General features: G+C 40.1%; 2 protein-coding genes across 2 annotated transcripts in view; one reads left to right on the top strand and one right to left on the bottom strand.

Annotated features, from left to right (window-relative positions):
• The window catches only part of LOC142999642 (uncharacterized), a 141,591-nt gene that overhangs the window by 87,776 nt on the left and 35,652 nt on the right, over nucleotides 1-18,163 (top strand). The window lies entirely within an intron of this gene.
• LOC142999620 (uncharacterized) lies at nucleotides 3,450-13,036 on the bottom strand. The gene is made up of 8 exons (XM_076149243.1): nucleotides 13,017-13,036; nucleotides 12,185-12,266; nucleotides 11,980-12,028; nucleotides 8,988-9,133; nucleotides 4,151-4,244; nucleotides 3,914-4,021; nucleotides 3,717-3,775; nucleotides 3,450-3,593 (listed from the first exon to the last, which is right to left on the bottom strand). Exons 1-8 carry the CDS (start codon nucleotides 13,034-13,036, stop codon nucleotides 3,465-3,467), a joined length of 687 nt encoding a protein of 228 aa, XP_076005358.1. The 3' UTR covers nucleotides 3,450-3,464.

The following is an 18,163-nucleotide window of genomic DNA, read 5'->3' as shown; positions in this document are numbered from 1 at the left end:
TATGCACTTAGCCAGGGCTAGATATACCAAGACAAGTTCCTCAGAGTACTGGCTGACATCTTGGAGAAGGTGAGACAAAGGACGGACACATCCATACAGTTCATCAAGTAAGGGGAGAAGCCACCATCCTCCTCGAACAAGACCAAGAAAGGCCTCCTGCAACTGGCACAATCATGGGAGATGAGGGTGGACCTGGGAAGGATACCACACTATCCAAGGTCTTCTAAACATCTCTAAGGCCTGATGTCATCATTTGGTCTAAGCAGGTGAAGAGGATCATCCTGATTGAACTGACGGTCTTGTGGGAAGACAGATGGAAGGGCCTCAGAGAGGAAGGCCAACAAGTACCAGGATCTGGTCCAACAGTGCAGAGACAGAGGATGGCAGGCATGGCTTCTTCCAGCGGAGGTTGGCCAAAGGGGTTTCCTGGCACAGTCAGCATGGAAGATGCTTACAGTCTGGGAATAGCAGGAAGGATCGGGAAGATAGCTACTCGTAGGTTGGGGAAGGAAGAGGAGCATCTTGTTGGCTCTGGAACGGGAGGGAGGATTTGAGACAGAAGCCATTAGAAGATTGTCCATCACTGCTGACCCACCAACTGGAGGACCAAGAGGTTCAGTGTTGATAACATCTTCTCCTGGCCAAAAGCTTCAGTCATAGGCAAGTGACTGAATGTATCTAGTATCAAGACGTATCTAATAAGTGAGAAGACATTTTGTGGCTTCAGGGTTAGCAGCCCCAGTGCTGGCCTCTTTCTGGGTATTAGGCCTTCCCTGGTCTTACCCTCAGCAATGGGCCTTGGAGTGCTCCTTCAGTCAGAGCTTTCAGCCATGTATCACTTGAATGTAGTAAGGTAGCTACATCAGACACAGGAGCTGCTGTGCACACCAGCCTCTCACATCCTATAGTTATGTCTCCTCTGTTTTGCATGCAACAGGATGTGAGAGCACACCTGGCGCGTTTGTGTAGTCAATGTCTACACATCGTCTACATGTTTGTGTAGATGTTTGTCTGGATGGGTTTTACCAGAACCAACTTTGAACCAGAACGCACTGCGATCGGGACACAGTTGTGTGACAATATTCACACTATAAACCTTGATATTTTGCGACCCAAATGCATTTACAACTATGGCCAAAACACACAAAAATTACTTAGATACAACAATTTCATCAAAGGTCATACTGCTAACAGCTTCAGCGTGATACTTGTCCCTGCTTGATATCTTGGGTTCATAGATAGAAACTGAATCTGTTGGTCCAATGTTTTGAACAAGGAAGTTTGAACAAACAAGGAAATCACACATGAGCTATCCTTTGAATATTTTGGCAACTTTTCCTTGGATAATCTTTAGAAGATAGTGTGACGGAGCGGCACTGTGACGGCGCAGCCCCGTCAATGACTGTGGTCAGCGCACACACGCACATCCCCCCTCCCTCCTATCCATTCTCCCTCGGTTTTGAATAAACCCCGTTATTTTTTCTCCGTCAGTAGTGCAACCAAAGGTGCCGACTTGGTGGTTCTGCGGTCGGTCTAAACATACATTTACACAAACAGTCAGATACGCGCACCATGTGGTTGAGATGCGCTGCACGTTCGCTCAGCAGTGTCTCAGCCAGGGTTGGTTGGCCAAACTGAGGCGTAACTATTCCTTTGTTGAAAAAGAATGTTTTCGAGCACTTTCACGATGATGTCATATGTTTTTGGTTTGTAGTACTATTTTTGGGTAACAGATGGTTCCATTGCTAAAGAATGAGATAAAAATCAAAATAATTTGTGTTATTTCTATTTGGGTTTAAGGAAGCTACGACTGCTGTGTTGTGATTAGAAATTGTGTTAATTGTTTTTGTGAAATTGTTTAAGCCTAGTGGGAGGGGCTAGGGACATAAAGAGACTGCCTTCAGCCTGGGAGCCGGCAGATGTGGTCTGGTTACAACAAAGGTAACACTGACATTTATGCTATTGGATTGGATTGAGTTTTCTTTTGAAAAACTGTTAGTGAGGAACTCCTTTTTTTTCTTAAATTGAGAAAAAAGTTATTTAAGGTATTTTTTTTGTTTGGCTGTCTTTGTGCATTTTGTTTTGTATCGTGAATATTTTCATAATAAAATATCAACAATATCTTCCGACGACGCCTGGTGTTTGTGGAGTTTGGAGGAAGAACCCTACGACAGATAGTTTGTATCTCATGTCATAAATTCGAATTTCCATGGGTCTATCTGCATCCATTCACATAGGACAAAAAGTGCCGGATCTCATGAATGAATGAATCTACTGTAACCAGATTTTGTGGACATTTACACTCACTTTGTCGATAACAGGAAGATTTGGCTCATCACATCTAAACATGACATTGTAGAATCAATAGGATTTTTCCCTCTTCTTTGGGATCAGCTTCATCTACCCATGCCGACCACACCCACTTGCATCCAGCAGAGTTTCCATCATTTTTGTCTGAAACCCTTGAATCGTTTTCCATGAAGAATGTTTTGCTCAAGTCAAAAAAAAGTTTTACTCTAACACAGGGACATAGTCTTGGAAAGCAGACACAACCAATCGATAGAGAAAAAGATGATTTGTTTACCAACTGCAAAATATGGGTGTGTCCGCTGCATGATTGGTCCAAGTGTGTTGTTTATCCACTATGTGTGTTTGTGTGTGACTAGCTGGGCGTTATTCTGAATCCTGCAGCAGTTCTAAACAAGACACCCTTTGATCGCGAAGATTGTGCATAGGCGCCTAGGTTTGCTTGATGCAAGAGTTCATTCTGACATCATCCCATCTCAGCAATATGCAGTCTTACGTCTTGCCAACAACTGCTGTGGGCGTGTTACATCTCTCCCAGTAATAATTTTTAGATATAATTATTATTGTAATTTTAGACGGAAGCTGAAAAAAAAAATCAGAAAGCACAAACTTGATATAAATGCTCCTATGCAGGTCCAGACCTCTCTTTAGCTTAAGAATATTACAAACATGATGCCAAACCACAAAGCCTTTGTTCAACCAGCATAAGAACAAGTCACCTTTGTTACTGTGTCTGTGAACAACAGCAAATAAAATAGAATGATATTATCCATCAACAATGTGGTTCATATTTTATCGGACAACCTCCTTTTCTCTTGCAATGCTTCACTTGCCCCTGTGCTGCATTTATGTGCTGAACAAGATGTGTAGAGGATGAATCAATAAATCACATTTTATTAGCAAAACTCTTTCATTCTACAACCAAAATAAAACATGTCATGACTGAACCCGATGGATTCAACACTTTATTGTAAAATAAAAAAAGTGTTAAATCCAATACTTGAGTATGTATTACAATGAGATAGACAGACAGGTTGGTCAGTCCATTGATAGAACGTTTTTTTGGTAAATTCATTCTTAAAGACTAGATTCTAGATTTACAAAAAGCCCATTTGGAAATTTGCAATGTATTTCTGGGTTAAATGAGGTGACTAATTTCATAGGTAAACCTTCACATCAGAGTAGACGCTCTCCTCCCCCGCTGCTGCTGCATCTCTCCTCAGGCCTTGGTCTGGCTTCCTCCTGGCAAACCTCGGTGCTGCATAAACCAAAGAGTCCTCGCCTCTCTGTAAGGAAATATGGAAATATAAAACAAAAACCCCAATTTTAAATAATTTCATCATATACACATACACATCTAAATGACAATGAAAAGACATTCATGTTGTTTCTATTATCACATTTCTTACCTGCTGACCTTGCTGATCACTGTTAGTTGTTGCCGTCCGTGGTTGCCGTGAAAAGCAGGCTGGATTATAAAAATACAAAAACAACAATATTGATGGAATTTCATAACTGTGCTTCGGGAATAAGTGTTGATATCAATCCAGAGAAGTCTAGTAAATCAAAACCCTTTTTTACTACATTGGGGTTGGAGTTTGCTTACCGTCGCCGTACTTCAGTGCGTAAATGAGAAAAACTACAACGATCAGACTCAGGATCAAAGCAGCAGACAACAGGAACAGAATGGAACTGGTCTTATGTGAATCTGCATCTGCCGGGAAAAGGGACAAATGAAAATGTAGCTTTTGATGTTTCATTAGTTGATCATTGATTTTCTTGACTTTCCATAACTTCAAATAGAATACTCAATCGGCAGTTTCCTGATTGATATGATAGTCACCTTCAATGTCCAGTTGTCTTCCATTTCCAAACCAAATCTCCCCACATGTGGCCACAGCACAGTAATAAGTCCCAGCATCAGAGGAGCTGACGTTCTTGGAGATGTTGTAGAAACAACTCTGTACAGGGGGAATCAGGCCCTTCTGACATTCATCACCACTGTTTCTATGAGCATAAATCAAACTGGGGTTAGATTCATTTGATCTGGCTTTAAACCAGTGCACACGGTCTTCTGGACAGATTTTTTCTTCATAGTAAGTGACTGAACACTGGAGAGTCACAGAGTCTCCTGGACGGACTGGATCAGGTGGGAAAATGACAGCTTTGATATCACGTTCTGGCCCTGGGAAACAAAAAACAAGTGGTGAATATATTCCTACTGTCTTCTATGAAAATTAAATTGTAATGCAGAAAGAACGCATAGTATGAAGCAACATGAAATACATCCAACCTGGAGATTCCATCAATCCTCAAACATAATTCAGGTTTTTATTCAAAAAAGCATAATATAACCCTTATTCTTGTTTGCATCAGTTTTGAATGATATTACAAACAACAAAATGCTTTTCAGACATGGATTTGAAAGTTGAAAGTCAGGCATCATTCAGTGTGAACATATTCATTGTAATGAATTTGCCTGATCAGAAATCCAGTATATGTCTGGAGACAGAAATACAAAATGTTTTGCCATCATCAATTTGTTTACCTTTGACTCTCAGAAGAGTTGCATTCAAAATTGCTGCGTTGAGTCCAGCGACTTCTGTACAGTAGTAAAAAGCAGCATCACTTCTCTTTATATTTTTCATATGAAGAATAAAGGATCCAGGTTCTTCCTCTACTGTAATGTCAGGGCCAAGTACTCTGGAAAACCCAGAACCAAATGTGTAAGTGATTGCTAAAACTTCAGGCAGGTTTCCAGTCACAAGCTTCATCCACATCAACTCTCCTGACTTTATAGAGTTGCGTGTACATGTTAGAGTCACATCGTCTCCAGCACCAACAGTTTTTGTCACAAAGCTGTGACTGTCTGATCCTGAAAAACAAATCAAATGCAGAGAAATAAGTAACAAAGATTTTATAAACTGTACATCACCACATATTTTACTGTTCAAGGGAAAACAATACCTAAGATAAAGTAAGCTTGAATATGAACGTTCTGATCTACATATGCTGTACTTACCGCCAATTGAGAGAACAAGCGCTATGCACAATACAATCAGCATTTTCTGATTATCCACAGCACACAGTGGGTAAATTAGAATGTGCTGCAAAACAATTATTGTTTATGAGACTTTATCAAAGGGGAGGGAACAATCAGAAGGGAGGGAGCAACTTAACATCAATCTGATTGGCTGCTTTTTTCAGTGTATTAACCACACAGGCTGTAGTTGTACCACAATGCTAATATCAGCTCAGTGTTTTTAATATACACATGTGACAGTGCTTTATCATAATTTTTTGTGCTTTTGTGGTCTGATGATTTCATTGTGTTCAAAGTCGCTGTTTCAATTGTTGCACTGTTTGGTCCAGAACAATTTGCAGGTGGAAGGAGATGGTATTCATTCCACCTTTTCATACTCGAATGTTGACAATGTTGTCTTGTCGAAGTCAAGACAACATCGTAACAAGCTCAGAATAATAGCATTTAACTTAAAATAACTTCAACAAGGCATGTTTAAGTTAAGCCATGTGTGCCTTATCAACCCGTGTGAACTGTGGTTCCTACTGTAAGGCCTCTCAGCTTTGACTTGTGTAGTCTACCTTCACCATCTCCTTACACACTGCTGCCATCTTTTGGCAGGAACAAGCTCTAACAGACCAGCAGCTTTAATCACAATCAACAAGATGTTCGACTATTTCAGACATTCAGAGAGGACAGTAACCACAATCTAATCAGAAAAAGGAGATAAAATGAATATTTATCTCATCAATTTTAATTCAAGCAGTTGAAGGGATGCAGGAAAAGAACAACAAAAAGACCAATAACACTTAGAAAAACTAACACAGAACAAACAAAAGTAAAGCTTTCAAACTTGTTTTATTCCATTAGATGAAGCACACGACATTTAATCAGCTCGGGTAGCAGACAATGCCTCTTTCAATGTGAACAAGGAAACCTGAGTCATTTTTCAATTTGAGATGTTACAATGACCTCGTGTTAACCCACTCATACACTGGTGGCAGGGACATACTACGCACAGCATCAACCAGCACATCAGGAGCAGTGAGAGGTTCAATGTCTTGTTAAGGGACAATGACAGGCTGGAACTGAACCAGACAACTGATCTACCATCCAGAGCCAGGCTGCCCCATGTTGCATCTGAACTCAGACATGGACCTCAGTGTAGTTTCAATGGCAGTTTAACATTCAACACAAGTATCATCCATTAACATCACTCACCCAAATCAGATCCTGACTGAAGAATAAACACCAGAATCAACACCAGACCCTAACCCTCAGAGTCATTGGTGGTGAAAGCAGATAACTGAAATCATCTAATTGGGATATAAGCACCAACTTATGCATGAATATACTTTTGCAACATGAAATTCCAAACTAAGCTCCATATTTAAACAAAAAAATGACCTATAAAATTTTCAGAACTTCAATCTACCAATTGTTACATGTATAAATCGTTTTAGGCCACATTTGCAAGGGTTATCCACAACAAACACAAAGCAGACATATAAACACTTACTAGGCACTAATGAAGTAGCTCAAGGTACAAAGGAGGAATCCAGAAAACGACAGCAGAAAACAGGATCCACACCAGGAGAAAACAAGAAACAGGGCCCATAACTGGAACAACAGAACAAGATAACAACACAAACTGGCAAAGGGTAACACAAAATGGAGTCTAAACACACTTGGACAACTGACGGCTAGACAAAGACATGTGACAGGAGGTGAACATGAACAAAGGGAAACCAATGAGACACAGGTGAAACCAATAAGGGAGGGGGGGCAACAATCATCAAGGGCAAAGAAATGAGAACAGAGGGGAGAACAAAATAAAACAGGAAACCAGACAAACGCAAGTATCATGAAAGCTCACACTTACAGACAGATAGATAGAGAGACTGAAAGTTTAGACACCATTGACTGACTACAGGAGATTTTGTGAAATTAGCTATGAAATGCCATGTTAATAAAGCTTGTTTATCCATATCAATATACATATCCATTAGATTTGGACATGAATATTATGTCCTACGTTCATTGCTGTTTGTTTCCCATGCAGTCTGAACTCTCCCCCTGTAACTACATGCAGAAGTCATGTTAAGCTGCAAACTTAATGTAAAACACTTGGCCTGGCTCTCCTGTACTGGCTCACCCTGTCAGTTCAGGTGCCACTATCTAACTACACCATCTGTGTTATTGATGCTGGGCTCTTTAGATTGTATTTGGAAATGTAATCTTCACCATGAACACGTCTATTCATATCCATTTTTGATCACCCAAAATTCACAATTTAAGCTTTAGAAATGTGGAAAGCATTTCTTTACACAGACAGGAAACTTTTTTTCGCATCTGCTTCATTTTATCATAACTCTTTTATTGAAGACTTCACTCAAGCTATTAGTTAGTTACAAAGGTAAGGTATCAGCGAAGGCCAAACTATTAAATTAGGTCATTTTGCAGAACAATGTCACAGTAAATTTGATCTTCCAAGCTTAAGTAATGAGACTCCACCTTAAGTTCTGACTCTAGCGTAGGTGCTTTCTGCCTCAGCGGCTCTCACAGGCCTTTCTCCTGCATCACCAAAGTTCCTCCTGGTGAAGTTTGGTGCAGAATAAACCAACAGGTCCTCATCTCTCTGAGGAAATACAGACAAGTGTTATCAGAGTGAAGAACTTACACACAGAAACCCCACCCAAAGTTAGCAGGTCAACTGTCAACTCAGAGTCTACTGTTGCTATTTCAGTCACGCAAGAATGGAGTTTAATGAAAGCAGGTAAGTGACCTCAATAATTGTTTTGTGAAAGAAATATTTAATAACTGGGTCTGAGGGGTTAAATGGTTCCTTCCATCTTCCATCAACATGTAATAACATGACAAAATTTGTATTTGAGAGATTCTCTTTAAATTTTAGTGTGTGCCTATTTTAGTCATTGACAATCATAGTATTTGACAATATTTTAACGTTTATTAGGATTTTAATGTCCAGCTCGGGACATCAAACGACAAACCCCAAAATCTCAAGTTAATGTCAAACAATTATTGTCCCTTTGAAAGAAAAATATTACTACTTTAAAATAAATATATTTTATTTCTCACCTGCTGACTTTGCTGATCAGCACCGAATGTTGCAGCTGGAATATAAAATGAACAAGCAGTCAGTAATAATCACTACAAGTGTTCAAGGTTCATTGCTTGATTTACTGAAGACATTAAACCAATTTAGTTCCTACAAAATACTGTTAGAGTGTGTGTGTGTGTGTGTGTGTGTGTGTGTGTGAACTCTCTTACCTTTGCAGCAGTGACGTGTTTTTTTCTTCATGTTGTAAATGAGGAGAGCGAGCACAATCAAACTAACGGCCAAAGCAGCAGATAACAGTGGCACCATCATATTGACCTCAAATGCCTGCGTGCTGCTTCCTACAATGAAAATTCACAATGAGTAAAGTATAATGATAATATAAGTTTGCCTTTTGATGATATTTAGATAGTTATATAAACCTCAGTGAATTTTATATGACTCAGTATACACATATATCTCCATTTTTCAAATTAACAGAACAATGTATTTACCTTCAGTGTTCAGTTTTGTTCCATTTCCAAACCAAATCTCCCCACATGAGGCCACAGCACAGTAATAAGTCCCAGAGGAGCTGACGTGCTTAGAGAAGCTGTAGACACACCTCTGTGGAGAGCCTTTCTCAACACGTCTCTCACACTCATCACTACTGTTACCATGAGCATGAATGAAACTGGGATGAGATCCATCTGATCTGGCTCTGAACCAGAACACACTGTCCTCTCCTGGACAGAGTTTGTCCTCAGAATCAATGAGGACCGAACACCGGAGAGTCACTGAGTCTCCTGGACGGGCTTGGTCAGATGGAAACGTCTGAATGTCGGCAGTGATATCAGGATCTGCTCCTGGGTCAAACAATACAAGAGAAACTCACTTCAATAGAATTCTTAAGGAATTCCTGGAGACATGTTAGAGTCTCACATAACATTAAAACAGAAACATGGTACGATTTAAATTACAAAAAGATCTATATCTGAGCAGGTTTACATTTTAACAAAAGCGGTTCTTGCCTTTTACAAGAATTGTAATTTTTGTGTTTACCTTCGATTTTTAGGAATGTTGCATTCAAAACTGTCATGTAGAGGCGTTTTGATTTTAAACAGCAGTAAAGTCCAGAATCACTCATCTCTGTTTTATTAATATGCAGAACAAAGCTTCCAGGCTCTTGTTTTGCTGTAAAGCGAAGTGTTGAATGAACAATTTCAGAATCAAAAGCATATGCTCCTCCTAAAACTTCAGGAAATTTTCCATAAGCAAGTCTGATCCAGAATAAGCGTGCTAGATTCCAAGACTTATCCCGGATACAAGTTAAGGTCACAGGTTCTCCAACTCGAACAGTTTTTGTATCAAAGCTCGGAGCATCTTTGCATTCTGTAAAACAAATGAAACACACGCTGTGATTAAGGAGCAACATTCAACCAAATTCATTCAAAATTACAGTAATTGAAATACATTTGTAGTAAAACCTTTTCCCATACTTACGCCCAGTTCTGAGAATGAGAATGATAGAAAGTATAATCAGCATCCTCCGATTGATTCTCTTCAAACTGCACTGACGATTCATGTTTGATGTGTTAATATCAAATGGGAGGGAACAATCTCAAAACTAATCCGATTGGCCTGTTGGCATGTTTGTGTTTTGCACAGCACCGCCACAGTGGAAACAATCGCAACCAAATGTTCCAACCTAAACCCAGGAAACAACATCAGCAGCAAGGCTTTGTCATTTATGGTTTTCATAAGGTTGGTTTCTATCATTGACACGAGCAGTGATCCCATCAAAATACTTAATGTGATTTTGCTGTGGTTTGTCGACTATTCGCCATTTTGGGTTCCACCTGTTGGATTCTTGTTGGATTACAAATGAAGGTAATTAGACATTAAGTGCAACCACATAAATGTGAGACTTGTATTATATTCATATAAAATGTATAGATCTCTCAGTGGAATATAATTGCAATGTATTTGAAAGATTTGTATGTAAATCATATTCTGTATTTTGTTGCATCAGGTTTTTGCTTTTAATCCACTTAACCTCCACCTCTCATGTTCATGTTCAGTCACTTCATCTTAGATATGTGTAAAATGTGTTACATCAAGCTCTGATCTTTACATGATGACTGCTATCTTCTGGTGGAAAACTTAAAGTCAAAGCTTCAGAACCTTTTTATTCACTCACTTTGCTTTCATGCTTTTGTCTTGATGGCGTGAATGAGGGCAGCTATGACAATCACACTTATGGCCGAATAAGCAGAGAAAACAAACTGATTACACTTTAATAAAATACGGTGAAACAGAATGTGTTTGAATCATTTTTTTAATGACAATAATTTCTATGGCAAAAAGTCATGTCTGATGTCACTCATGTATTCAACAAGTCATTCAAAGCTGTCAGTCATTCAACCTTTATTGATATATGGTGGCCAATGTGCTGCAAAACATTTGAAGAAAATTAAAATCTTGCATCTTAGTAGCAGACAGATAGAAGAGAGAGACACACACACACACACACACACACACACACACACACACACACACACACACACACACACACACACACACACACACACACACACACACACACACACACACACACACACACACACACACACACACACACACACACACACACACACACACACACACACACACACACACACACGTTAATCATTGTTGCGGATGTCTGTCAAAAAGGTGTGAAGTGAACTGGCCTCTTCTTCCTGTCATATTCTCAGTTTTAATGTCAGGAAGTGGTCTGACTTCTTTAAAACATTTAGACAAGATCAGTAGGATTACAGTAGTAATATTCATAAAGATTAAGAATTAATTATTAGGAGCAAAGTTCATCTACTGTTTGTCACTGCACATTTGCATTGAAGCAGTCAAGGTTATGGCGCTCTGCTTTGGGCAACAGAAGTCCCAACACCCACACGATCTTACTTTTGATCAAGCTGACATCTGAAAGTCTCCCATACTGCCGTACCTGAGACAATGGATGATTCACTGTTACTGATGGCCTCATTATTGTCTCTCCTCTTGTGCCTCATTACATTAGGGACAGGGACAATGTTTAGCTTTTTCATGTCAATGTGTCATATTCAACCAAGCTAAAACCAAAGAGAGCAGGGAAACTATGAATCCTGCTGAAGCCTCCCCACCCTCTTGTACTTCAAACATCCTGTTCATACTGAAACACAGATCTATTTTGAGTAAACACACTTGGTGGTTGGCAATAGGTGAAAGAGATGGCCAACCACAGCATACATGTACAAGCGTAGCTGCTGCATGTGGCTTTGCTATTTGTTTCCATGGCAAATCAACTTTAGTTTCGACCTCAACTACACACCCTGCTGTGACGCCACACAAGAGTGACAGTTTCACATTAGGACATAAAGAGCAGGTGGTGTTGGGGTAAAACATTCACCCCCCACTGCAGAGACCCAGGTTTGCCTCCCTACAGTGTCAAACAAATAAATATTACTCATTTTGAATAAGCATACACACACATGAATAGATGAGACACCGAGCACTGGCTGACATCTTGAGCAGGTGAGACAGAAGACAGACTGACCTGCTCCATCAATACAGTTCATCAGGGAAGGGGAGAAGCCACCATTATCCTAGAACAAGACCAAGAAAGGCCTCGTGGAACTGGCACAATCATGGGAGATGAGGGTGGACCTCGGAGGGATACTACACTTTCCCCAGGTCGTCTAAACATCTCCAAGGACTGACGTCATCATTTGGTCTAAGCAGGTTAAGAGGATCATCCTGACTGAACTGAGGGTCTTGAGGGAAGACGGATGGAAAGAGGCCTCAGAGATGAAGGCTACCAAGTACCACGATCTTTGCACTTGACTGATGAGAGCAATAAAGTAAAGCACCAGGACACAACCAGTAAGAACCGTCGAGAGGTGAGGGAACGATGCAGACGATATACACACAGGGTTGATGACAACGGGGAACAGGTGAGGACAATTAAACAGGAGGAAGCAATCAGGTAATGCCAGACAGGAAAAGAAGGGCAGGAAGTCAAATACACAACAGGACAACCACAAAATAAAACAGGAAATACACACAACACAAAAACAGAGGATCATAACACACTGGAATGTAAATCGAAATTGAAAGTGTGTACTCTGATATGAGAACAGACCTAACCCCACACTGGCCCTTTGTGTACCTGAGCAGAGTCTCTGACCCCAAGGCTCAGCTTTGTGTGTTTCCTCTTCTGATTACGCTTTAATAAAATACAGTGAAACAGAATGTGTTTGAATCATTTTCTTAATGACAATAATTTCTATGGCAAAAAGTCATGTCTGATGTCAGTCATGCATTCAACAAGTCATTCAAAGCTGTCAGTCATTCAACCTTTATTGATATATGGTGGCAAACGTGCTACAAAACATTTCAAGAAATTTAAAATTGCATCTTAGACAGATAGAAGAAATAATGATACATTTACCCAAAATGTACAATATACATGAACTAGTACTAGTAATAACTAACATGCATTGAGTAATCAAAATGGTATATTCTATTTTTTAAACATATTGTCTTCATGATGTCATGGGTTATGTGATGTTGCAGGTTCTAGGCTAGCTCTACCTTATCTCTAGCTGTGTCATGTTGCTAGCTGTGTAAATCAAGTAAAATTTAGCGATGTTGTGCGATTTAACTTAAAGTTTGTAATTTCTTGATTTATCAGATAACACCAAGTTAATTATTATGATATGATGGCATTGTCACACTCTGTATCTGTATCACAGTATCTGCATGTGGCTCAATAATTTGACCTGCTGTCCTTCATTTTTATGAATATAGCATCCCAAATTATGCACATATGATAACTGATATACACATAGAACAAAATAATTGTAGAATTGAGAAAGCATTAACATAGTGCAGTTATTGCTGCTGAGTAATCCACTGTTTGACCTGCTAATCCAGTCCAAAAGCGCTGACTGCAGCGTAGATCTGATCTCGCTCTGCTGCTTTTACATCTCTGCTTGCAGTTTTCTTCACGGCAAAGACGACTGCAGAATAATCCCTCATGTCTCTCTATGGAAATACAGCACATACATGTCATGCAGTAGAAGTAGAAGTCATTGCTACAATATTATTGATCGATTATTAATCCCCATACCTGCTGACTCCATTGATCACCTCTGGCTCCTGCAGCATTTGTTTGCAGCTCTGGATTATGAAATTAGGATGAAAAAATGTTGACAGCAGTGAATAGAGAGGTCTTTTTCATTTAATAGTTATGTTGACTGATTCACTGAGAATCCAGTGAATCAACTGGCAAGAAGGAAACAGTGAGTAGAGAAATACCTTTGCAGCAGTCACATGCTTTTGTCTTGATGGCGTGAATGAGGGCAGCTATGACAATCACACTTATGGCCCAATAAGCAGAGAAAACTAACAGAATCACATTGTCCTTCCATGAATCTGCAACTGACCATAAACTGTTTGCTGAAACGAGAGGAACAGACAGTGGAAATGAATATTTAATTTTCACTTTCTGCAGAATTGAATCCAAAAATGTATTTACCTTCAGGGTTCAGTTTTGTTCCATTTCCAAACCAAATCTCCCCACATGAGGCCACAGCACAGTAATAAGTCCCAGCATCAGAGGAGCTGACATGCTTAGAGAAGCTGTAGACACAACTCTGTGGAGAGCCTCTCTCAACACGTCTCTCACACTCATCACTACTGTTACCATGAGCATGAATGAAACTGGGATGAGATCCATCTGTTCTGGCTCTGAACCAGAACACACTGTCCTCTCCTGGACAGAGTTTGTCCTCAGAATCAATGAGGACCGAACACTGGAGAGTCACTGAGTCTCCTGGACGGGCTTGGTCAGATGGATAAGTCTGAATGTCAGCAGTGATATCAGGATCTGCTCCTGGGTCAAATAAAACACGAAAAACTCACTTTAAAACTAAAGGAATTCCTCAAGACATGTTAGAGTCTCACATCACATTGAAACAGAAACATGTTACGATTTAAATTACAAAAAGATCTACATCTGAGCAGGTTTACATTTTAACAAAAGCGGTTCTTGACTTTTACAAGAATTGTAATTTTTGTGTTTACCTTCGATTTTTAGAAATGTTGCTTTCAAAACTGTCATGTCGAGGTCTTTTGTTTTTACACAGCAGTAAAGTCCAGAATCACTCATCTCTGATTCATTAATATGCAGAACAAAGCTTCCAGGCTCTTGTTTTGCTGTAAAGCGAGGTGTTGAATGAACAACTTCAGAATCAAAAGCATATGCTCCTCCTAAAACTTCTGGAAATTTTCCATAAGCAAGTCTGATCCAGAATAAGCGTGCTAGATTCCAAGACTTATCCCGGATACAAGTTAAGGTCACAGGTTCTCCAACTTGAACAGTTTTTGTGTCAAAACTCGGAGCATCTTTGCATTCTGTAAAACAAATTAAACACACGCTGTGATTAAGGAGCAACATTCAACCAAATTCATTCAAACAAATTACAGTAATTGAAATACATTTGTAGTCAAATCTTTTCCAATACTTACGCCCAGTTCTGAGAATGAAAATGATAGAAAGTATAACCAGCATCCTCTGATTGATTCTCTTCAAACTGCACTGACAGACGATTCATGTTTGATGTGTTAATATCAAATGGGAGGGAACAATCTCAAGACTAATCTGATTGGCCTGCTGGCATGTTTGTGTTTTGCACAGCACTGCCACAGTGGAAACAATCACAACCAAATGTTCCAACTAAAACCAAAGAAACAACACAAGCAGCAAGACTTTTTAATGTTCAGTCATTTAATGTTTACATGAGTTGGTTTCTATCATTGTATTTCATCTGTTAGATTCTCTGCATGTCCGGTTGAGCGTGCTTGGACATGAAGGTAAGTAGAAATTAAGTCCAACCCCATTAATCTTAGACTCATATTAGATTCATATAAATGAATGTAAAGAAGGTACAGGTTAATCAGCTCCGATCTTTAAGTGACTGCCATCTTCTGGTGTGAAACTATATGACACCAAAGTCAAAATTCAGGAACCATTTTATTCACTCACTTTGCTTTCATTCTGCATGTTACATCATCGTTTCCCTTCAGTCCTCTGTTGGAGCCTGGAGTCCCATCATAAACTGGCAATATGAGGCTGTTACAGGATTATACAAGCAATGAAGATTTTCCTCAGGTAGATGTTCAATATCTGTACAGGGTTAGAGAACATAAAACAGAAAAAGCATAAAAAAAAGCTCATTTCATGAAATATAGTAGATAAGTAAACATGCACTACAAAAAATGACTTTATGACACACACGCACGCACACACGCACGCAGGCAAGCAGGCAGGCAGGCAGGCAGGCAGGCAGGCAGGCAGGCAGGCAGGCAGGCACAGTTACCGGCACCCTGACAGACATTGAGCATTGTTGCAGCTGCCTGTCAAAAAGGTATGAACTGAACTGGGCTCTTCTTCCTGTCATGTTCTCAGTTTTACTTTTCAGGAAGTGGTCAGACTTTTATTTAACCCTTTAGACAACCTAAGTAGGATTACACAACAGTAGTATTGTTCATAAACAATAACAGTTGATTATTAGGGGCAGGAGACTGAGACAAACTCTCCCATAGTTCATCTACTGTTTGTCACTGAGCTTTTGCATATCAGTGGGCTTTGGTGCTCTTTTCTGGGCCACATAAGTCCCACCACCCACCACAATCTAACTGCTTTTGGCCACACTGACCTGCTTTTCTCTGGTAACGGCAAAGGAAACTGTTCTCACACAGCAAACTAACATTAGTTTAAGTGCTTAAATGAGACAACCATACAAGACATATCTCTGTTTTCAGATATCAATCTTCAATAAATGTTCTGGGGCACCTTCATGGTGAGAAGAAAAATATGAGACCACGATTTCACAAAGGATCATTTCACAGATTTGGTCCCAAAGGTATTTGTTTAAAAGATATATAGGTATTTGTTTATATATACATATAAACAAAGTTAACCTACCTAGTGTGTCACACTTTCAGGTCTCTTTTAAGCTCTACATTTTCATGAATTAAGAGTGAAATGGATTCTATCATTATCAATTCCAGATGAAAGAATCAAATACAACCTGGCCTGTTTAACAACACAAAGCTTTGTATCCGATCCTTTGTAGTTAACAGACTGTCAGAGCCAGTATCCTGATGTAATGTAACCTTTGTTAACCCCCAACTTCATTGCATTTATCCATATTTTTCCCTTACAAAAGTAATCATGCAGGGTGAAAACCTTTAAAAGCCTCACATACTGTCGTGTCTGATCGTGTGATGGTTCACTGTTTCTATAGAACCATTATTGTCTCTCCTCTTGTACCTGGTTACATTACAGGGGACAATGCTTAGCTGTGGAATCACATGTTATGATTGAGATTACATTACATTACGATCTTTTGGCAGACGCATTTATCCAAAGCGACTTACATTACCACCCTTCGCAGAGGGGGGAGCAATTGAGGGTTCGGTGCCTTGCTCAGAGGCACCTCGGCAGGAGCTCGAACCGGCGACCCTCCGGTTCCCAAGCAGAAGCTCTACCCACTGAGCTACTGCCTCCCAGATGTAGCAGAATGTCAAGTCCACGTGTCGTATTTAATGAAGATAAAACTAAAGCAAACTAAATGAAGCCTTCCCACGATCTTGTACTTCACCACACATCCTGTTGATGCATGTACACTGACCTATTCTGAGGAAACACTCATGGTGGTTGGCCAGAGGTGAAAGAGATGGCCAACCACAGCTTTCAAGTACAAGCGTAGCTGCTGCATGTGGCTTTGCTATATGTTTCCATGGCAAACAAACTTGAGTTTCAACTTTAGCTTCACACCCTGCTGTGAGACGACACAGTTGAACAGTTGCACAAAAAATCCTCATAACAAAATATTTTAATAAAGGATTTTTAGAGAATAGTTATATAGATAAGACGAACACATACAGACCAGAAAGTGAGCAAGAGCTGTGAGACTGAAACTACTTTGCTCAGTGTTTAAAATATCTGTCAGTATCAGTAAAAGTAATTTGTTACAGGTAGAGCACAACAGATACTCCAATCTAGAGTGAGCTAAAATGTCTGGGTGGTGTGATGCAACACATCCAAGTCAGTGGAACAGGCAGAGACAAGTGGCGAGAAAGATCGAGGGCTCAGGTTTACCAGGAAAGTTCAAAGTCTGGTAAGAAGTGCTTCTGACATCCCTGGAAGAAGTCAAGAGGGGAGTATAATAAACATCTTCACAGGTGGTTTGGAATTTCACCAAGCTTCATGTCGGTAGGCCTATACATCAGGTCTGTACAGTTACAGCTACCCCGATCATCAGTGGTAGAAGAGTTCAAGGTGGTGAAGTACAACAATGTATGGAGACTCCAGTGATGAAAAGGTCAGAGGTGCAGGTGTCACCTTAAGATCAGTACACAAATGGCCAGCTGACACATCAGTGGCACAGGCAGAGACATACTGAGGTGGGAGCACACTATAGGGAACCTGTGCATGGGGACACTTCCAACCACCCACTTCCAGCAGTAGGGGAAAGCAGACCCAAGGCAAAAGAGAGACATGATCTAAGCCGAGGTCCAACACCTGTAGGAGGTAGGGCGAAGGTCAAGGGCCCTGGAACTTGAATCACAAGAAGCCTGCACTCAGTGGGAGTTGCCAATGTGGAAGACCATATGGCCCATGCTTTGGATGCTTCCACATCTATTTCCTTCTCTGGTCAGTGTTTGGCACT

This window comes from Genypterus blacodes, unplaced genomic scaffold (assembly GCF_046128005.1).
Source record: "Genypterus blacodes isolate CSIRO-AG114 ecotype Tasmania unplaced genomic scaffold, CSIRO-AGI_Gbla_v1 ptg000044l_1, whole genome shotgun sequence".
Taxonomy (NCBI): Eukaryota; Metazoa; Chordata; class Actinopteri; order Ophidiiformes; family Ophidiidae; genus Genypterus; species Genypterus blacodes.
The sequence above is the reverse complement of the archived record's forward strand: the minus strand, read 5'-3'. Positions and strand labels throughout refer to the sequence as shown.